We start from the raw sequence: 23,799 nt of genomic DNA on the forward strand, positions 1-23,799 counted from the left end.
TTTCTAGTCACAGTTTCTAAAACAAAACAGTTTCTAAAATAGTAGCTTTCTATAAAGTTCGTTGTAAAAATTTATTTTTCACAACACCTCCACGGAAAGTTCGACTTTCCATGCCTGTAGAGAGGGGCGAAAGCGGTCAATTTCAAGCCAAGGCGGCATAGCGGGCGGAAAGTAACCACTTTCCTCCCTAGGGCGGAAAGTGACCACTTTCCACCCGCTAAACAGGGAGGAAAGTGGTTACTTTCCACCCGCTATGCCGCCTTGGCGTGAAATTGACCACTCTCGCCTCTCTCTAGGCATGGAAGTCGAACTTTCCGTAAAGGTATTGTGAAAAATATCGTGTGCACCTCGGGGCGAAAGCTTTTTCAGACTCGTGTGATTTGCCGCCCGAGCCGAAGGCGAGGGCGGCAAACTTCGCACTCGTCTGAAAAACGCTACTTTCGCCCCTTGGTGCACAATATACTATTTATACTGTTCTGAAATAAACTCATAAAAGCTACTACGAATATTGGCAGAATTTGTCCGCTGTTTCCTCTTGAAAATTACACTAATCTTTGTACATTTAATTTTAGAATCCATCGTTTCTCTATAAAATAAAAAATATGTAGTATACTTTTAAAATAAAATATAGAATAAATGTGTATTTCCCTAGCTAGTCTTTCCTTCGCTTTCCAGTAATATACCTGAATCCCTAGGTTTGGTTGTAACACTTTTTAGGTTCATGTACATATTTCGTTAACCACAGAGAGATAGTGTACGCTCACTAACCGCATGTTCCAACATTTCTCCTTTTACATGATTTCTTCATTTTATACGGAAACAATCAAATCTGCCTTGCTGATAAACAGTAAGTGGTATAAAAATCGATAGAAATTAGTTTTTGTGATTAATAATTCGATTCAGTTCCGAGTCAAATTTCCTGTAATTTTCTTTATTCTCTGTGTGATCTTTTGTGCAACTTATTGTTAGATCGCTATAAATCTTTATCAAACAATGAGATAATAGATACATTAAATAAATTTAAAAAAACTTTTTGAAAAATTTTAGTTATTTAGAAGCGTAAGCATAAGTGTAACGAAGGTAAGCAATTAAAATTTTGTATTTTTTTTTCTTTGGTGTTCGTGCACGCATGTATGCCGTATGTATGTTCTTCTACCACGTGGTAAAACACATTACCACGTGGTGGAACACACTACGTGTATCGGAAAATGAGATAAAAAGTACATTTTTTAAGTAAGATAAAAATACATTTTGGAAAATCTTAAGCCCGTTCTACAAGAGCCGTAAAAATATGCGGTAAGACGTAAGCAGTAAAAATTATCCGACTACAGTCGATTATTCTTGGATTGTAAAAATTTTATTAGTCAATAGCTTACTGCTTACAGTGCTTACGTTTTACATCCACTCTTATATACGGCTATTGTGGAATGGACCTTAGTTATTTAGAAATCAAGCGTACCTAATTGTGTCGAATTTGAGCAATTTAAATTTTGCAATTTTTTTGTTTTTTCCTTTGTTCTCGTACACGTGTACCACGCGTGGTGGTAGAGGAACACAGCTCGTGATATTTCAGATTTATAAAAAATTACTTTTCTATATTAAAAAAAATGTAATTTTCTTTAGAATAATCAATTATTTAATATTTAATAATAATACACATGCAGACTATGTAATAATAATGTCAGTACTATTCATGTGAATGGAAGCAAGATAAATTTAGATTATATAATCTAATCTAATTATATAATCTTACCGCTATAATTATAATATGCAATTATAATATACATAATTATAATATACATGATATACAATGCATTTTAGCATATACTACAAAAGGAAGGATAATTATTCTCCATATTTCTTGTCCTTTTTCAGAGAGAAAATATGACATCCCATTATCAACCTTTATATTGCGAGAGTTGTAGTCGATATCCCTATGTCGGTAGAATATCCGTAGGAGAGAAGGGTAGTGTTGACTTCATCTATCAATATGCGAAGAAGAGATTTGTTCCCCAAAACCATCAGAATATTAGCATGTATCACACTGCCCCTGACATAATTGGACCACCCAAATTTCAAAACTATGGAGAACTATTTCATTTACCATTTCTTTCTAATGAAATGTTGGTATGTATATTTCCTGGTATTATACATTATTTTCCCGTAAAATGTAATCGCAATTTCAACTTACAAGAGTTTATAATATTTGACATTTTTTGACTTTTCAATACAGAGAATGGAATATGGAAATGTCGGTATTTCAATATCTCCATGGCAAAACGAAGAACCTAGAAATGGGGCTAATTCTATTTGGCTATGCGATAAAACATCAATCAAAAATAATTGTATTGGTATGTAATATTCGAATCAATAAATAAGATATTGTTAAAGAAGATACGCTTTTGTTGAGAAGAGAGTATAATTATATTTTCTATTTTTAAGATATCGAGTTTCATGAAGCTGTATATCCAATCAGAGTCTGTATTTACGAAATATGTAATCCTGGAAGCGTAATTCAAATTTCGGCTCAAGATTCTAATTATCAGTGGATTCAATTGTGGAATGAGTCATCTCAGATTGTATCTCCGACATCAAGATTATTTTCTCCACCGTTAATGCATCCGTGTAACTTTAAAACCAAAATGCTCAGACTAACATTTAAAAACAATTCACGTGTCTCTTACACAAAGCTAGATGCTGTGATGCTTATCGGTACATCAGAATTGATCCTTTCTAGAAATCCTAACGAGAGCTTAACTAATCTGTTAAAAAGAATTAATTGCCTGTACTCTTCATGCCATGACGATATTCATAATTTAACAGCAGATTTAAAAAGTGCACACTTGGATATAGTTCATCTGCAACAGAATTTTCCCGAATATTGTACTATTTGTGAAAGGTATTATTATCGTCGACGTTAGGTAATATTTAAATTCTTTTTGTCTGTTAATAATAAAAATAAGTTTGTTTCGATAATATTTGCAGCGATATAAGAAAGGTTTCTTATAAGAGTAATTTGAAGCAAAAGGTATCTCAGGAAGTAATCCCTTGTTATGAGCAACCTAATGGAGAGAAGAACTCGCTTCATATGTTATTAGAGAGTGATTTAAATTGGGCAAAGCGAATAAAACTCTCTTCCGATAAATCCAAGGAACTTTGCAGTTTGTCTGCCCTTCCTGTAAAGTATTCCAAAAAATATTCTATTTCTCATTATAATATTTATTGCAATGTCATTTCGAGTATTAAAGTTATATATTTTATCTTTGCATACAGGACGAAATACTACTAATAATATTAAAATACTTGGATTTGATAACGTTATGCCGCTTGAATTGCGTAAATAAACGCTTCAATATTTTGATACGGGACCCGAAACTCTATACACGTTTGAACATACGACGTGTGACAGACAAATATATTACGCACAATGTATTTCGTTACTTTACAGCTAGATGTAAATATTTGCAACAGTTAGATCTTACAGCAAGCAACTTTGATGTTAAGAATTTCGTAAAGTTTCTTGATAATTGCGGCAGAAATTTAACGCACTTAAGATTAAGTAAATGCAGCGAATCTGTTAACAGTTGTACTCTACTTAAAATTTCAGAGATATGCAAAAATTTGAAAGGTATGTATATGTATATACGTATAGTATATAATTATCAAGCTTATGGGTAAATTACATATAACTAATACAAATTTTTCTTAGAATTGGATCTAAGTCATTGTCGACTCATAGACGACGAAGGATTTTCGTACCTCGAGAAGCTGGAAGGTTTGAAACGTTTAAATCTTCGTAATACACCTATAAGAACTGAACGTCTTAGCAAAATACTGCAAAAAAATCAATGGATGCGTGAGTTAGATACGGACCTAATAAACGCAGAAGCAGTTCTAAAAGAGTTGGCAAATTCGTGTCGTAACTTGGAAGTAATAAACTCATTGTACGCAAGTAAACTTTCATCTCGGGGTATTAGTGCCCTCACTAACTGTAAGAATTTACGAAAAGTGGACCTTGTTCATCTGTAAGTATATGCGCTACATTTTTCTTTAAAATACACAATATTGTATTCTTTATTGACATTTGGGGGATAATGTTATTTCCGGGGCCCCTCAATTTGATAAGTGTGTTTGATAGATCTTTCACTGAGAAAAAGAATGCCGCAAATCACAATGCCCTACGATGCATAGTTTTCGAGATATCGATTTTTAAATGTAATAATAGCAATATTGTTGTACGGTATTACATAGGTTTGCAATTTACGGGCGACCTCATCGATTTTAATGACCTTGATATATGTTGTCGATATAAAACGAAGTGCCACATAGGTTTACAACTTTTCACGCGTGGAAAGCCGACGCATGTACTTTGAAGGCACACTATGTGTCTAGTTTAACAATAGTGGGGCCTCCCGCAGAGGGGCGGAACCTACTGCTTCCACGCATACACTTTTCACGCGAAACAAGGGGTCACATGGGTTTGTAGCGTTACGAGCTTGTTTAAGTAGAGGTGGTATTAAACAATATTAGTTAGTCGATTATCTGTGTGAATATTTGTGGCGATATACAATAAAAAGAATTGGAGAAGACCCATTAGTTGCACACTCTTCATTTTCAATAAGTTGTGTGAAAGAATAAAAGATTGAAAAGTTCTCCAATTTTGGATGAAGACGTGAATGTTTCGGTACATTTTGATACTAAATTCTACACTGCCTAGTGTACACTAGACTTGTATACTACACGTTTGAGTAATAGTAACACGTCAAACAAAGAGAGTAGTATGAATAGAAATGTTGTGAGTGAAAGGAATGGGGGGGGGGGGGCAGGTGTTAGAGTTGCGTAGGGGTCACTGCTAATTCTGTGTATATTATTATACTATGTGATAGATTATATAAATTGATATCTCGAAAACTATGCATCGTAGCGCATTGTGGTTTGCGGCATTCTTTTTCTCAGCGAAAGATCTATCAAATACACCTATTAAATTGAGGGGCCCCGGAAATAACATTCTTGCCGAAATTTGTTTGCTTCTCTTGCGTACATCTTGAAAAAGTTACATTAACTTTCTCTTTGCAATTAATTACTGTGTAATGATATTATATGGTTTTTGTTACAGATTCGATTATTCAGTTACTCATAGATTATTTAAATTACTTTCCTCTTATCAAAACTTGCAAGAAGTTTATATTTTAAATGCTGTCCTCACTGATCACCAGTTGGAATTACTAGCGCAGTGCAAAAACTTGAAAAAGTTATTTTTTGATTTTGTGAAATTTCATACACCTAATAAATATTCCGTTATTTTTGAACAATGTCCTAAACTGCAAGAGTTTTATCTCATATGCTGTAATGTAGACATTATAAGCGATCAATTGGTTAATCAATGGAAAGAGAGATATCCGCATGTGTCCGTCTATACATACGATGTAGTCTGATAATTTGAATAGTTTTTGTTTACTAGTTTTGGACAAATTAATTTACTTTTTACTTATGTTTATTTTATATATTTTTATACTTACAAACTCTTAAATTGTAAAAATGATGTGGTAAATTAGGTTGTAAAAGAAGTTAATGTCTAATAAAAACGAAATATTTATATACTTATTTGTTATTTTTAAACAATTTTAATTTATTTTTCTTTTCTTTTTCATAATTTGACTTTCTTCGGACGATAGTGTCATTTCTTTGTTTGAAACAATTGTTCGGCGAAATACTGCGAAAAAGCTACATTAGTAACATTGTTAGTAAATTCTTGATATTTTTTTCCACAACCGTATGTCTCTTTCAAGAATTCGTTTAGAAATAGATTTCCTGTGATACTTTTTCTAGCCACAGTTACTAAAATAAAACAGTTTCTAAAACAGCTTTTTGTGAAGTAATATTGAATGTTTTTTTATTCTTTTAATAATAAACATTAATTTGTTCCAATATTATTTGTAGTAATATAAGACGGTCTTCTTATAAGAGTAATTTGAGGTACAAAGAAGTGAAAGAAGTATCTCAGGTGGTAATTCCTGGTTATTGCAACCTCTTGGACAAAGATATTCGCGTCGTATTTTATTAAAAAGTCATTCAAATTATGCAAAGCGTATGAAACTCTCTTCGGATAAATCCAAGAAACTATCACGTTGCAGTTTATCTGCGCTTCCTGTAAATTATCCTAAGAAGTCTATTTCTCATAATAATATTTATTGCAATGTCATCTCGAGTATTAAACGATTAATTTGTCATGTTCGCATGATATAAATAATTTCATAAAGGGGCTAGCGAACAAAGCTCGTTCTTAGTGCTTATAATTATATCTTACAATCGACGAATAAACATATGTGTATATCGAATCCTGGCTGAGGTAATATTTTTCGCAATAATTTCTTTACAGTTTTTAGAGAATTAAATCGTGTCGATTTAATTCCGGGGAGAGAAGGGTTTTAATGTTCCAACAATAGCTGTGTTTCAATCAGACATTTATCGGCTTGCAGTTTTAAATTCGAGTATTAAAGTTTTATATTATCTTTGCAGGATGAAATACCGCTAAAAAATATTTAAAAACTTAGATTTAATAACGCGTTATGCCGCTTGAGTTATGTAAATAGACGCTTCAATAATTTGATACGGGACCCTAAACTCTATACACGTTTATACATGAGAACTGCGTCTCGCAGAAATATGCGCAATATATTTTGTTACTTTACATCTAGATGTAAATATTTGCAACAGTTAGATTTTACATCACGCAACTTTAATGTTAGGGATTTCGTAAACTTTCTTGATAATTTACAGCAGGCGTTTAACGCCTTAAAATTAAGTAACTGTCCATCTGTCAACAGTCAAGCCCTACTTAAAATTTCAAAGATGTGCAAGAAAGGTGTGTACATATACATATAGTATATATTATATATAATACACATTTTTTTTAGAATTGGATCTAAGTTATTGTTCTCGCATAGACAACGAAGGATTTTCGTACCTCGAGAAGCTGAAAGGTTTGGAACGTTTAAACCTTTGTAATACACATATGAACGTTCAACAGCTTTGCAAAATACTACAAAAAGATCAACGGATGCGTGAGTTACATTTGGAAATTCTTTGTAAAGGAACCTATATAAATCTAGACGCAGTCGTAATAGAGTTGAGAAATTTGTGTCGTGTCACTTAAATTAATTGACTCGGATTAGTTTAATATAAATATAATATAATAATATAAAATAATAACTATTTTTTATTGTTCGGAAAAATATTTTTAACATTATCTTTTGTTTTTATTGAAAGAAATTATAAAAAAGATGACGAAAAAGTATCTTTTTTTATGATGACTTTTTCGATAAGATCAGAAGGTGTCTTTCACACATCTTTTCGCTTAGTCAAAAAGATAACTTAAAAAAGACATCGTTTACGTTATCTTTTAGTATTATGTGTTGTCTGGGTAGTTTTTCCAGTAGAAAATTATGTGTACCTATCTGCTTGCGTTCTTTCATACCCCCACCCTCCAGCTAGTCTTTCCTTTGCTTTCTAGTAATTTACCTGAATCCTAGGGTTTGGACGTAACACTTTTCAAATCTATGTATGTATTTTGTGAAAGTTGGTAGTCTTGAATATAATATAGATCTGGACCTACACAGAAGTGGTGTGCGCTCACTAATCACGTGTTCCAAGATTTCATCTCTCTCGTGATTTTTTTCATTTTATACGAAAAAAATTAAATCTGCCTTGCTGATAAACAGTAAGTATAAAAATTGATACAAATTAGGTATTCTGATTAATTTTTTGATTTAGTTCCAAGTTAAATTTTCGATAATTTTCTTTATTTACTGTGAAATTCTATGTTCGACTTATTGTTAGATCGCTGTATCAAACAATGAGATAAAAGATATATTAAATAAGTTAAAAAATACATTTGGAAAATGTTAGTCACTTATTGTTAGAAGCGTAAGTATAGCGAACGTAAGCAATTTAAATTTAGAAATATTTTTTCTTTGGTGCTCATGCATGCGTGTATGCCGTATGTTCTTCTCCCACGTGGTGGAACGCACTACAACGTGTATCGGAAAATGAAATAGAAGATACTTTTTTTTTAAGTAAGATAAATAATACATTTCGGAAAATCTTAAGCCCGTTCTACAATAGCTGTAAGAGTATGCGGTAAGACGTAAGCAGTAAAAATTGACCCACTACAGCCGATTATTCTTGAATTGTAAAAATTTTATTAGTCAATAGCTTACAGTGCTCACGTTTTACATCTACTCTTATATACGGCTATTGTGGAATAGACCTTAATTATATTTAGAAATTAAGCGTACCTAATTGTGGCAAATTTGAGCAATATAAATTTTGGAATTTTTTTGTTTTTTTCTTTGTGCTCGTACACGTGTACCACGCGTGGTGGTAGAAGAACACAGAGCTCGCGATATCTCAGATATCTAAAAAAACATTTTTCTATATTAAAAAAATTTAATTCTTTTTAAATAATTAATTATTTAATATTTAATAATAATATACATGCAGACTATGTAATAATAATGTCAGTACTAGCCATGTGAATGGAAGAAGGATAAATTTAGATTATATAATCTAATCTAATTGTATAATCTTACTGCTATAACTATAAATACATAATATACAATGCATTTTAGCACTACAATTTATACTACAAAAGCAAGGATTATTATTCTCCATATTTTTTTTTCAGAGAGAAAATATGACATCCCATTATCAACCTTTATATTGCGAGAGTTGTAGTCGATATCCCTATGTCGGCAGAGTATCCGTAGGAGAGGAGGGTAGTGTTGACTTCATCTATCAATTTGCGAAGAAGAGATTTGTTGCCAAGAACCATCAGAATCTTAGCATATATCACACTGCCCCTGACATAATTGGACCACCCAAGTTTCAAAACTATGGAGAACTATTTCATTTACCATTTCTTTCTGAAAAAATGTTGGTATGTATATTTCCTGGTATTATACATACATTATTGTCCCGTAAAAAGTAATCACAATTTAAACTTACAAGAGTTTGTAGTATTTGACACTTTTTGACTTTTTAATACAGAGATGCAGTGGAGATGGCGATATTTCAATATCTCCATGGCAAAACGAAGAACTTGAAAATGGGGCTAATCGTATTTGGCATTGGTATAAAACGAACCACAATAATTATATTTGTATGTAATATTTGATTTATGAGATATTGCTAAGAAGATATTGTTAAAAAGGATATGCTTTTGTTGAGAAGAGAGTATAATTGTATATTTTCTATTATAAAGGTATCGAGTTTCATGAAGCTGTATATCCAATCAGAGTCTGTATTTACGAAATACATCAACCTGGAAGCATAATTCAAATTTCGGCCCAAGATTCTAATAATAAGTGGTTTAAGTTGTGGAATAAATCGTCTCATTTTGTACCGCCGACATCAAGATTATTTTCTCCACCGTTATCGCATCCGTGTAACTTTAAAACTAAAATGCTCCGATTAGTATTTGAAGGCAGTTCACCTGTCTCTTACACAAAGCTAGATGCTGTGATGCTCATCGGTACATCAGAATTGATTCATTCTATAAATCCTAACGAGAACTTAACTAATCTGTTAAAAAGAATTAACTGCATGTACTCTCCATGCCATGACGATGTTTATAATTTAACAGCAGATTTAAAAAGTGCACACTTGGATATAGTTCATCTGCAACAGAATTTTCCCGAATATTGTATTATTTGTAAAAGGTATTATTATCGTCGACGTTAAGTAATATTTAATTTTTTTCTGTTTCTAATGAAAATAAGTTTGTTCCGATACTATTTGCAGCAATATAAGAAGGGTTTCTTATAAGAGTAATTTGAAGCAAAAGGTATCTCAGGAAGTAATCCCTTGTTATGAGCAACCTCTTGGATGGAGATATTCGCGTCGTATTTTATTAAAAAGTCATTCCAATTATGCAAAGCGTATGAAACTCTCTTCGGATGAATCTAAGGACCTATCACATTGCACTTTGTCTGAGCTTCCTGTAAAGTATCCTAAGAAGTCTATTTTTTATAATAATATTTATTGCAATGTCATTTCTAGTATTAAAGTTTTATATTTTATCTTTGTAGGATGAAATACTACTAATAATATTAAAATACTTGGATTTGAAAACGTTATGCCGCATGAATAAAGTAAATAGGCGTTTCAATTATTTAACACGGGAACCAAAGCTCTATACACGTTTGAACATGCGACGTGTGACTGACAAATGTATTACGCGCAATGTATTTCGTTGCTTTACAGCTAGATGTGCATATTTGCAACAATTAGATCTTACAGAAAGCAACTTTGACGTTAATAATTTCGTAAACTTTCTTGATAATTGCGGCAGAAATTTAGCGCACTTAAAATTAAGTCGCTGCGATGTTGATTTAAATCCTGCCCTACTTAAAACTTCAGAGATATGCAAAAATTTGAAAGGTATGTATATATGCATATATTATGTAATTATCAAGATTATGGGTAAACTGCATATAACTAATACAAATTTTTCTTAGAATTGAATCTAAGCCATTGTCGACTCATAGGCGACGAAGGATTTTTGTACCTCGAGAAGCTGAAAGGTTTGGAACGTTTAAACCTTTCTTGTACACGTATAAACGCTCAACAGCTTTGCAAAATACTGAAAAAAAATCAACGGATGCGTGAGTTAAATTCCAGTATTCTTATAAACGAAGAAGCAGTTGTACTAGAGTTGGGAAATTCGTGTCGTGACTTGGAAGTGATAAATTCACTGTACGCACGTGGTCTTACATCACAGGGTATTAATGCCCTCGCTGATTGTAAGAATTTACGAAAAGTGCATCTTTTTCTGTAAGTGCTATATTTTCTTTTAAAATACATATTATTGTATTCTTTATTGGAATTTGTGTGTTCAAAAAGTTACATGAATGTTCTCTTTGCAATTAAAGTACTGTACTAATTATATAATTTTTGTTACAGAGGCGGATACCTAGTTAATGAAAGTATATTTAGATTACTTTCCTCTTATCAAAACTTGCAAGATGTTCATTTGTTTAATGCTGTCCTTACTGATCACCAGTTGGAATTACTAGCGCAGTGCAAAAACTTGAAAAAGTTATATTTCGATTTTGTGAAGTTTCGTACACCTGATAAATATTCCGTTATTCTCGAACAATGTTTTAAACTGCAAGAGTTTTGTCTCATACAGTGTGATATAAGCGATTAATTTGTTAATCAATGGAAAGAGAGATATCCTCATGTGACCGTCTATACATACGACTATGACTATAACTTATAATTTGAATAGATTTTTTTATTAGTTTAGGACATAGGTATCACACAATTTAGTTTTTACTTACGTTTACTTTTTAAATTTTTATACTTACAAACTTACTTTATCTCGTAAAAATTATCTCGTAAATTAGGTTGTATTAATGACTAATAAAAACGAAATATTTATTTTTATTTAGAATTTTGTTATTTTTATTTAATTTTTTTTATTTTCTTTTCTTTTTCATAATTTGACTTTCTTTGGGCGATAGTGTCATTCCTTTGTTTGAAGTAATTGTTCGGCGAAATACTGCAAAAGCTACATTAGTAACATCGTCAATAAATTTTTGATATTTTTGTCCACAACCGTACGTCTCTTTCAAGAATTCGTTTAGAAATAGATCTCCTGTGATACTTTTTCTAGCCACAGTTACTAAAATAAAACAGTTTCTAAAACAGCTTTCTGTGAAGTAATATTCAGTAATATTCAATGTTTTTTTATTTTTTTAATAATAAACGTTAATATGTTCCAATGTTATTTGCAGTAATATAAGACGGTTTTCTTATAAGAGTAATTTCAGGTACAAAGAAGTATCTCAGGTGGTAATTCTTAGTTATTGCAACCTCTTGGACAGAGATATTCGCGTCGTATTTTATTAAAAAGTTATTTAAATTATGCAAAGCGTATGAAACTCTCTTCGGATAAATCCAATAAATTATCACGTTGCAGTTTGTCTACGCTTCCTGTAAATTATCCTAAGAAGTCTATTTCTCGTAATAATATTTATTGCAATGTTATCTCGAGTATTAAAGTTTTATATTTTATCTTTGCAGGATGAAATACTGCTAAAAAATATTAAAAAACTTAGATTTAATGATAATTGTTATAAAAAATTGCACACTTTTTCATGCATGGCATAAATAAAGCGCACGAAAATCTTGTATTTTGAATTTTAATAATTAGAACAAACAATAAGATAGTGATGAAAAATAAATATATGTATAGTAGAAGGACACTTTCGCGCAATACTAGTAAAAAAAAAAAATTACTGACCGTTAATTACATTATAGAAATATAATAATAAAATAGGCCTTGATTTTCATGATTATTTGACGCACACACAAGTGCGTGCAGAAACATTCAAAAGTTTTCAGCCTGTAACAGTAGGTAGCCGGATGTTTTCGCGTTGACTTTAGAACATAAAATTTTGGATTATACTGTCGCGAGACAACCACCTTAAAAAGACATTTCAGAAGCAGCGCGCGTTATTGGTTATTAACAAAAGAGAAGTCACCATTGGTTACGGCTTGAATAAATTTGGCAAATTCGTTAAGTTACACAAAGACATCACACTCCCCCTCCCCCGTTTAATAATAATATCATGTACATTATTGTACAAAATTCAGTGTAGTGATTATGATGCCTTTTACGTGGATCAGACCAAAAACCTATTAAAAACAAAAATTAAAGAACACATCAAAACAATGTAAGATGTAATAATGTGTGCGCGCTGTAATCCACCACCCCATGGTTCTCCCGAAGTGGGAGGTGGGAGACGGGTGATCTGCGCAAGCCCATCGATCCGCGATCCGCGATGATCGACGAGACCGAGCGAAGCTCGGCCTCGTTCTCTTTCGTTCTGGGGACTCCGAGCTGACCACACCTCCGAAGGGCCCAGACAGCATACCTCTAAATACGGGCCTTACGACGACCAAGCGGTCTGAGGATCTCTGGAACACGGATCATGATGCGATCGAACTGACTGCGGGGCTCAATACGGCCCGCCCAGCATTCTATCAGCGACTGGAGGAAAAGGTAGCGAGGGTCCCCGGAACAGGCGAGAGAGCCAACGAGGGAAGCGCCGCATAACATACTCCGAGTACACAGATGAGTATCTCACTGTCTCTAATGTAATTGTAATCGGCACCGGTACTCGGAGATTGTAATTACTCGAGCGCCACATAAATGTATCTCTCTATTTCATACGCTGTGCCATTGAGAAACAGCTAGGTTGTTAGTAGTCTCTTAATTTCGACGTATCCGCGTACATTTTATATATTGACGACCATCTTCGGCGTGGAGCGTGGAGAGCAGTAATTGTGAGTGAGTGTATGTATTGAGCGAGTGTGCGTGTGTATGAACGAGCGTGCGTACGTGAGCGATCTCCGAAGAAAGATAGTTGTAGTCACCGGAATTTCAAATAAAACTGCGGATATAATAAAATGAATGTTTCGATCGTGTAATGCACGTCCCCTCTAGTTAATCGAGTCATCTTATTTCATGTTTGAGTAAGGTTTAACCAAAGTAAGATCTTACAACAACTTGCACTTGCACTTTTGCACGCACCTTTTTCTCCGATTCGGTGCTAGGCGATGCGAGATGCGATCGATAGGAGAGACGAAGATAATCCCCCCCCCCCTCCCCCCAGCTTCGATTCCGAAATACGGTGCTCGAAAGAGAATCTTGTGACCTTTCTCGGAAAGATGACGTAACAACTTTGCCAGTGACGGGAAACTACGAGGATGTCGCAACGTTCCTTCGCGTATTTTTACGGAGTGCTCTAAAAATGTCCCGATGAAAGTTTCACGAGACTCGAAATGCCGTTGGGAAAGTTTTACCTTTTCTAAATCTCGCGTTTTTAAGGAGAAATATTCTCGAAAGTGCGAAAGTGATCGATTGTCCGTCTGTTTATGAACACGCGCTTGCGATTGGCCAACGGGATTTTTCGTGAGTTTTTGTGAATCATGCTGCCACGATTTTCCTTAACGATTTCGTTTCCGGTTCTAATGGCCGGTATTCATAATCAGATCTTATTTCAAGACCGTCTTAATTAATATCTTAAGATGCTAATACGGCTCTGTGATTGGTTAATGACATCTTAAGATTGTACTTAGGATGGTCTTAAATATAAGAACCGACTATGAATACCGGCCTAAATCAAATTCCTCTAAACAATGTCATTTCCAAACAAATCATAAATTTGAACCACGGATTTGACTGGGAGAATATAAGTATTCTTAACTCAGAACCGAATTTTCATAAAAGAATCATTTCAGAGAAAAGAATCATTCCTCAATACATATCAAGGAACAAAAAAACGGTATCATTTCGGTCACAGATACAGAATTACTTGACAAATCTTATTTTAACAATCCTTAACGAACTTGCTGACGAAAGATTTTAACCAGATTTGTTTTTATTTTTGTTATTTAATCTTTTTACTTCTCACTTAATGTCATCGGTACATTTATATATGTTTAAAAGAACCGCGCAATGATATTTCGCGAGGAGAGGCAGAGTACTTGACGTTATCGCCAAGCGTACTTTCGATGTTTGCGAGCGGTTCGGTAACTAAGATGTGTTTATCACGTTGCTAATGCGTGCGTCCGATTTCCGCAAGGAAGAAGACGAAGTGACGATCGTCTCTCTTCGCTTCGATTTCGGCCATTCTCTCTTGAAAGTTCAAGCAAGCAACACACATTTGATAATCGTTCTGTAAACTTTTGTAACATTGAGATCATCAGTGTGATTGAGTCGATACATTGTAAGCAGTAATGTTAGCCGCTCTGCGTGCGCTATTAAATCATTTAATCCCGATTGTGGACGGCAAATCACGACGAGAAATAGCCAGGGTTCTCCAACGCATAGCAACGACGCATCTTTCCAGCCATAATTGTGGTCTCCTTTATACATTGGTGAAGGATCGTTGCCAGCAATCCTTTGGAGTTTCTCATTGCAACGACGACGTGTCGTTATCGTTCATGGTGAATGATGTACAGAAAAGATTTGATGCCGACGTGACATCACAGAGCTTTGGGCTAGTGAATGATATACAGAAAGATATGATGCCGACGTGACATCACAGAGCTTTGGGCTAGTGCCAATGATATACAGAAAAGATATGATGCCGACGTGACATCACAGAGCTTTGGGTTAGTGCCAACACGACACTAACTATTTCCGAGAGATTTTCTCTTTGCCTGTTTGACGAACAGTCATCAACCAAAAATGTCGCTTAATCAACGATTCGAGCCACGATTCATATACATAACATCGTTCTATAAAGACTTTACAAAAATAAGACGTTCTATTCAGTGTAACTTACGTCCATTAAAATTGTCGAGTTCTGTTAGCTATAATTTATTATAACTCATCAAACGTTTGTCATTATTCAATTTAATGATACTTTCACTGTAATTACTTTCATCAACATTTCACTTAAGATCTATCCAACGTGTTAAGCCAAAACATTGTCACATTCTTTTCATGATTGTAAAATTAATCAACGAGATTAATTAGAATATTCAACAATTCGTCTGCGTGATAATTTGATATATTGTGCATGCTCTGATGTAATACTTTGATGATGTGCATGTTCTGATGTGATAAATTACTGATTCTCATACTTTGATATGTTGAGATATATTATGATAAGATGAATTAATATTTTTTTTACATAATTCTTCAAAAGACACAAAAATAACATTGAATTTCTTATAAATAAGATGTAATGATAATTCACTTATTTGATTCATTTCTTTTGCAATTAATTATAATTAATATTTCCAGAAATATATCAGATCAAATGCTCTTTGAATCTTATTCATCTAAATAAGAACTTCCTGTTTAACTTATCAGAGTATATCTATGTGATATTATTAATGATATGTATTTAATTATGTATAATTTTATGTATTGATTTTATGTAACTTGTGCTGCAGTGTGCGCACTCGCCTATTTGAAAAACTGTTTAAACAATTCTATAAATAACAACGATGAGATTTCGCTCGATAAAACAATAGCAATATAAATACAAAAAACGGCCAATTTCGAGCACTTCAAAATGTTAAAAATGTATTAAATAATTTCGAAGTATACAGTCAGTCAAGTCTATAAATAACATATACATCTCAGTTAGTATCGCTCTCTCCCTCTCTTTTACAGTTCAAATACATAGCTCGTAAACAATATACCTATCGCACACGTATTATCGACTAGTCGCTTACACCAGCTTGAAATATACAGAAGGCTTTATTGCTTGACTGAAAGCATATTTTCTCTATCTCTCATCAGAATTTGTAAGTTGACTCGTTAATTTGATTTCACTTGACATCATATTTCACAGCCAAATGATTTAATATCAATATTATAGAATTATTTCGGGATGAATATAAAGCATATATTATACTTGATCAAGAGAAGCTGAGTTTATTTTTATCCAGCATCTCCTTTTACAACTTTGACCACCTCTTATACTCAATTCACTCTCGCTTCTGAACGAAGAATAATTATGATACGCCTTTTATTCACATTGGCCACGTTTACTCATGGCCCCGTCTTTTATTAATTTTTATTTCTTTAACTTTTATTGTCTACTGATATTGATTACATTATTTATTACACTATATTCCTTATTTGCTTAAGTTAACTCGCTTCGAAGTACTCTAATTTTATATCATTCTTTATATTTACTTCTTATTTTAACATGCTGTGACTAATTCAATTTACATTATTTATTTATATATTTAATTTCTTGTCGGCTGATAAAGGCTTCGTGTAATCGAAACGTTCCGACAGGTAAACAATAATAAATCGCTATTGTTTTAATCTCTAAATACTTGATGTGCGCGTTTATTGTCCCGCGTTCTTCCTAAGTTGCTTTGCAAACACAAGCCTGATATTTGTTTATTATTTTTATTGTAATTAACAATTTTATTTTAGTAGTGATGTCAGACGAAACTTTTTTCAGTAATTAACAAATTTTGCGATAGCACATAACTGTAATTAATAGTAATTGTTCGGCGCTCGCCTCATTGTATTGTATATAGTAATTGTGTGTGTGTGTTAGCATAGTTGTATATTCATTAGTATATATATTCGTATTGGCGTTAATATTCACTTTATTTAGTAGTTATTTCGGGTAATTGCCATTAGGTTTTACCATGAGCTGCCAATGCTCATTATTCGATATATTACCGATAAAATCAGTTTATTCACGGTGACTCGCGCGAAACGTCGGTAGATCGCGATCGAATCGTATTATCGATATTTTCGCGACTCACTAATCGGTGCTGCCCTCGTTCACCCTACGAGGGCAGAGGGGACCATTTATCAAGGAAGAGCAAGTACTCGCTCGTGACACGCGTAAAGGTGGAAGCACATAAAATTGCAGGAGCCATGAGCAGAATGTAGAAGTCACTGGAAGTCACTGCAGAAGCCATATGCGCATGCGCTATGGTATCTGCATTCTGCCCATGGCTTCTGAATTTTCAATCTACATAAACTATGCTTATGTATTTTTATGTAGATTGAAAATTCAGAAGCCATAGGCAGAATGCAGATACCATAGCGAATGCGCATATGGCTCCTGCAATTTTATGTGCTTCCACCTTTACAAGACTTGCTCATCACTCATTGTCACGAAGTCTTGGGGTGCACAGCTCATTCAGTTGCACATTCGAACCTCCGGAAGGCCCTATATAGTGCTCGCTCCTTGGAGCCCGATCGTGTCTGCCTTGCCTGCCTTTGCCTGCTTGCGCCCGCTTGCATGTCGCCTGACTTTGCTTTGCACGTGCTTGCCTATAACCGAGCTTCGTCAGGAAAAGGACGAATCCCTCCAGGAGACGACGGCCGACTGAACAGTGAGTCGCTTTTTGCTTTCGTTTATTTCACTACTATTCGCTTTGAGGAGATGCCAACACACCTCCTCTGGTCCTTCGAGTCTTTTCATAGTTTTCTCGCAAACGAGGGGACGTACACACACCCCCTTCTAGTAATTATTGTTTGATTTACAAATTGATTTTCAAATATATCAGTATTATGTTTGTGAATTAATAAAATTTTTAATTATTTATCAAAATAAGTTTAGTCGATAATTGTATACTGTTGAAATTCAACCGATCAGATGTAACGACCGTGGATGTAACTGCTTTTGCACAACGCATACGTATAAATTCTATACATACTTTTCAGGTCCATGTATTTCGTAGGAGTCAGCAGTCAGCAGTCTAGCAGTGTATAATATAGATGTGGATCAACAGAAGTGTGCACTCACCAACCGCATGTTCCAACATTTCTCCTCTTTCATGATTTTTTCATTTTATACGGAAAAATCAAATTTGATTTGCTGATAAACAGTAAGTAGTATGAAAATCAATAGAAATTAGTTTTTTTGCTTAATTTTTTAGACAATTTTGGATCAAATTTCCGGTAATTCTCTTTATTCACTGTATTTTTTCTTCGACTTAATCATTTATTACGTGTATCAAAAAATGAAGCAAAAGATACATTAAATAACATAAAAAATATATTTTGAAAAATCTTAGACACTTATTAAGAACTAAGTGTAAATGTAGCAAATGTGAGGAATCTACATTTTACAATTTCTATATTTTTTCTGTGGTGCTCATGTCATGTGAAGAACATAGAGCACGCACGTGCTCGACATTATCGCAGATTTACAAAAATAGACATTTAATCTATTTTAAAAAATGTTAAGAATATTATTTTCTTTAAAATATTTAATCATTTATATAATATGTACATGTTAAAATTTAATTTTTTTTTAAAACGCAAAGCTCATGCTTGCAACGTTTTATATTTACAAAGAAATATTTCCCTATTTTGAAAAATTTTAAGAAACAGTTCTTACCGATTTTAATTATTTAATAATAATATATATGTTAAAATTTAATTTTTATTTTTAAACACGAACACACTATAATCACAACCTCAATTTCTTTGTTTCTTCCCTTGGGAAAATATACTTTAAATAAAATTAAAGTTCTTAAAAGTAATCTTAAAAATTTAAGAGTTTACTTAAGAAATTTTTAGGTAAATTAAAGTGTGTAAAAGGTTAATCTAAAGTAATTTAAGAAATTTTAAAGTATTTCAAAACTGACTGTAAAATAATCTTAGAAAACCAAAGGTTTTAAAAACTGACTTTAAAATAGTATTCTGGTACTCTAAAGGAATGGAAAAGTAGCTTTAAAGTAATTTTAATAAATCTTAGGTAATTATAAGAAAACATTAAACTTTAAAGTTTTTTTATAAATCTCGATCTTAACTTAAAAGTTACATGGAAGCAAACTTTTAAGAAGATTTATTTCATGTGGTTAAATCTTCAAGGTTTAAAGTTATAAAGTTAAAGTTATAAGTATTTTAAAGTTATAAGGTTTACAGTTATAGAGGATAACTTTTAAGTTATTTTCTTTATTATTATTTCTATATTGCATCTGGAATTTTTAAAGTGCTTTAATACTTACCTTAAAATTTACTTATCCCTGAAATAATTATTAAACTAAATTTGTTTCTTAAGATAATTTTTGAAAAATTATATATTTGCGCTGGTTATGACATATGTAGACTATATATAACACTTACATTAAATTAAGAAGTAGTCTACCACGTAAGGCAGTTGGCTCACGATCCAGAGGTCCCGAGTTCGAATCCCACCAAGGTAAGTGTTTTTTCAAATACGAGAAAATATTTATAATCATAGACTGCATCTTAATTGCAAACCCATGTGGAACCGTACAATAATGAAAAACAATTTATGCTTCTGCCATTGTTAAAGCAGAGAATACTTTTTGTATTTATGCTTTTTAAAATATAAAATTGTATATATACTTTTCAATATACCACCTATTCTCTGCTTTTACAAATTATTTCTGTTATAGATATTAAGCATTTCCACGCGATGCAACTTTCCACACAAAGCGAGGAAAGAAGAAAAAAAATAAGTTCTTTTTTTACTTTCCACTCGAACCAAGGTCCACCTCCAACCACCCCTGCTTGCGGGAAGGGGCGGTAGCCCCTCCTCGCCTACACGTGTACTATCTATACACATATCTCCTCCTCTATAACATATTTAAGTAGCGATAAAATCAGTAAGGTCTGACCTTTTATGCATATTTACCTTTATGTACGTACATAATACTCCATAATAGAAGACAATTTGTTAATAGGAAAGTTAAAAGAGTAGTTTCAGTGAAAATTAATTTTTCTAAAAATAGATACCTTATACATAATTCTCTGTAGAACAAGATTTATATTGTTAATTGAAATTGTTTTCTGCAAAGGCTGCGTTCTAACATTCACTGCCAGTACTACAAATCTATAGTTTACGTCACGTACACATGCAGATAAAAATGCCAATACTAGCAATGTGAATGGAAGCAATATAAACTTAAATTAAATAATCTTTACGCTATAATTATGAATATTATAATGCATCTTAGCATATACTAAAAGAGCAAAGATTATTATCTTAATCTTGATTATTATCTGACTTCATCCATCAATATGTGAAGAAAAGATTTGTCAAAAATTATCTTAATATAAGAGGCTTAATATAAGGCTTAATACGCATTTTTCATATTGCCCCTGACATAATTGGTCCACCCAAATTTTTAAATTATGGCGAACAATTTGATTTTCCATTTTTTATTGGAAATATGGTATATGTATTTTCTGGTATCTGTACGTGTGTACAATGATTAAATTTACGCTACAAAAGTTTGTAGTATTTAACACTTTTTGACTTTTCAATACAGATAACTCAAAATAATGCCGATATCTCAATATCTCCAAAATGGCAAAACAAAGAACCTGCGCAATGGCTTGATTTTCTCGAATGGAGGTTCGGAGAAAATTATATTGGTATGTAATATTTGAATTAATAAATATTTAAATAAGACATTGTTAAAGAAGATATGTTTTTGTTGAGAAGAAAGTATATTTATATTTTCTATTTTGAAGATATCGAAGTTTCACGAAGCTGTATATCCAATCGGAGTCTGTATTTACGAAATATGTAATCCTGGAAGCGTAATTCAAATTTTGGCTCAAGATTCTAATAATAAGTGGTCTCAGATTGTACCCCCGACATCAAGATTATTTTCTCCACCGTTACCGCATCCGTGTAACTTTAAAACCAAAATGCTCAGACTAGTGTTTAAAGACTGTTCACCTGTCTCTTACACAAAGCTAGATGCTGTGATGCTTATCGGTACATCAGAATTGATAGAAATTGATGTACCGATAAACATCACAGCATCTAGCTTTGTGATTCCACCGTTTTCTCCACCGTTACCGCATCCGTGTAACTTTAAAACCAAAATGCTTAGACTATGTGTTTAAAGACTGTTCACCTATCTCTTACACAAAGCTAGATGCTGTGATGCTTATCGGTACATCAGAATTGATAGAAATTGATGTACCGATAAGCATTACAGCATCTACCTTTGTGATTCTAGATACCATATTGATCCTAGAAATCCTAACGAGAATTTAATTAATCTGTTAAGAAAAATTAACTGCATGTACTCTTCACACCATGACGACGTTCATAACTTAACAGCAGATTTAAAAAGTGCACACTTATATATAGTTTAGCTGCAAAGAAATTTTTCTAAATATTGCGTTTGTAAAAAGTATTTTTTTTTACATTAAGTAATAATATTCAAATCCTTTTATTTTGTTAATAATAAAAAAATTAATTTGTTTCGATGTTATTTGCAGCAGTAAGGTATCTCAGGAGATAATTCCTGAGCAACCTTGTGCAAAAAGCAAACTCTCTTCGGATGAATCCAAGGAGCTATCACGTCTCAATATATCTGATTTTCGTGTAAAGAATATATCTGAGTTTTCTGTAAGTATTCTAAGAAGTCTCTATATATATATTTCTCATAATAATATTTATTGCAATGTCATATCGTGTATTGAAGTTTTATATTTTATCTTTGTAGCCTGAAGTATTACTAATAATATTAAAAAAGTTGGATTTGATAACATTATGCCGCATGAGTGAAGTAAATCGCCACTTCAATAAATTCATACGGGAATCGAAACTCCATACATGTTTAAACATTCGTCTTATTGCAACGGACGACCGTATGCAAAAAATATTTGATTATTTTATATATAAATGTAAAAATTTGCAACAATTGGATCTTACAGGAAGTAACTTTGCTGTTCATGATTTCGAAAACTTTCTTGATAATTGCGGTCAACATTTAACGCACTTAAGATTAAGTCGATGCCCATCTGTTGACAATAATGTATTATTTAAAATTTCAGAGAAATGCAAAAAATTGAAAGGTATGTATATATGTATATAGTATATAATTATCAAGATTATGGATAAATTGCATATAACTAATACAAATTTCTTTTAGAATTGGATCTAAATTGTTGCTATTTCATAGACCACAAGGGATTTTCGTACCTTGAAGAGCTGAAAAGTTTGGAATATTAAAATTTTTGTAATACACCTATAACATCTAAACTGTCTTCGCAGAATACTGCAAAAAAATCCACGTATGCGGGAGGTACAAAAGGGAGACATAAACGAGGTAATTCTAATAGAGTTGGGAAATTTGTGTCGTAACTTGGAAGTGATAGATCTATCTGCACATGCCCTTACTCTTCAGGGTACTGTTGCCCTCGCTAACTGTGAGAATTTACGAAAAGTGGGCCTTGATCTGTAAGTGTATGCTACATTTTTTTTTAAATACATATTATTGTATTCTTTATTGAAATTTGTTCACTTCTCTTGCGAGCATCTTGAAAAAGTTACATGAATGTTCTCTTTGCAATTAAAGTACTGTAATAATTATATGATTTTTGTTACAGACACGGAGATCCATGCAGTTACTTATGACTTATTTAGGTTACTTTCCTTTTATCAACACTTGGAACAAGTTTATTTGTCTAATACTGTCCTCACTGATCACAGGTTGCATTTACTAACGCAGTGCAAAAACTTGAAAAAGTTATATTTTTATACTGTTAAATTTAATAGACCTAATAATTATTCCGTTATTTTCGAACAATGTTCTGAACTACAAGAGTTTTATCTTATATTCCGTGAAAGCTTAATAACCGATCGATTGTTTAATCAATGGAAGAAGAGATTTCCGCATGTGTCCGTCTACATATACAAAGACGACAGAGAAAGATTAATTTAAAATATAAAAATTAATAATTTTTTTTTTAAGTTTTTTTTCTCAGTGTGCATGATAATATTGCTTAACTAAACATTGTTTTTTTTATTTTTATTTATTTTTAATCAAATATTATCTTTATCGCAAAAAAGTTACCTTTACGTTTTATTTCTAATTTATTTATGTTCTTAATCCTGACACTCTTCTTGTATTAGATACTTATAATTGTAATTATTAATATTATATTATTATTCTTAGATTACGTCCCATTTTCAACGTTGTTAATTTTCAAAAATTGTAAGAGTGCTTTCGCAACAATTGATTCGTAATAAATTATTTATACTGCTATTTTGCGCAAATATTTTTATTCATTTTGTACAAAGTATCTTCTTATATACATATCGTAGTACTTATTGTGTCCAACACATGGCGTTTTATAATGCGGTTGCAGATATTAAAATAAAAATATTTTTGAAACAGTCATTTCATCTATAAATTTATAAGAAATAATTATAATATATCAAAAATTTTTCAATTTTTCAAGTTTACGTTGCACGTTGAAGTTTAAATTATTTTAAAAGTAAAAATTTTAAATTTTTG

The 23,799-nt window shown here is 32.4% G+C and overlaps 1 protein-coding gene and 1 long non-coding RNA gene across 2 annotated transcripts; both read left to right on the plus strand.

Annotated features, from left to right (window-relative positions):
* The first annotated feature begins 739 nt into the window (after positions 1 to 739).
* On the plus strand, positions 740 to 2,893 carry LOC139778443 (uncharacterized). The gene is made up of 4 exons (XR_011719565.1): positions 740 to 847; positions 1,876 to 2,127; positions 2,234 to 2,351; positions 2,443 to 2,893. It is a non-coding gene; the product is annotated as an uncharacterized lncRNA (long non-coding RNA).
* A 195-nt stretch (positions 2,894 to 3,088) lies between these two features.
* On the plus strand, positions 3,089 to 5,463 carry LOC139778441 (F-box/LRR-repeat protein 4-like). The gene is made up of 4 exons (XM_071716371.1): positions 3,089 to 3,178; positions 3,274 to 3,628; positions 3,710 to 4,025; positions 5,117 to 5,463. The coding sequence occupies exons 1-4, from the start codon at positions 3,089 to 3,091 to the stop codon at positions 5,433 to 5,435; spliced, it is 1,080 nt and encodes a 359-aa protein (XP_071572472.1). The 3' UTR covers positions 5,436 to 5,463.
* The last annotated feature ends 18,336 nt before the right edge of the window (positions 5,464 to 23,799 follow it).

This window comes from Temnothorax nylanderi, unplaced genomic scaffold (assembly GCF_030848795.1).
Source record: "Temnothorax nylanderi isolate EJ_2023f unplaced genomic scaffold, tnyl_v1.0 TNYL_tig0183_pilon, whole genome shotgun sequence".
Taxonomy (NCBI): domain Eukaryota; kingdom Metazoa; phylum Arthropoda; class Insecta; order Hymenoptera; family Formicidae; genus Temnothorax; species Temnothorax nylanderi.

Excerpts from the sequence above, each read along its gene's own strand:
- LOC139778441 (XM_071716371.1), top strand. The coding sequence starts at position 3,089 with ATGTTATTAGAGAGTGATTTAAATTGGGCAAAGCGAATAAAACTCTCT. Across the intron at positions 3,629-3,709 it reads GATATGCAAAAATTTGAAAG|AATTGGATCTAAGTCATTGT; the intron begins GTATGTATATGT and ends AATTTTTCTTAG. Across the intron at positions 4,026-5,116 it reads AAAGTGGACCTTGTTCATCT|ATTCGATTATTCAGTTACTC; the intron begins GTAAGTATATGC and ends TTTTTGTTACAG.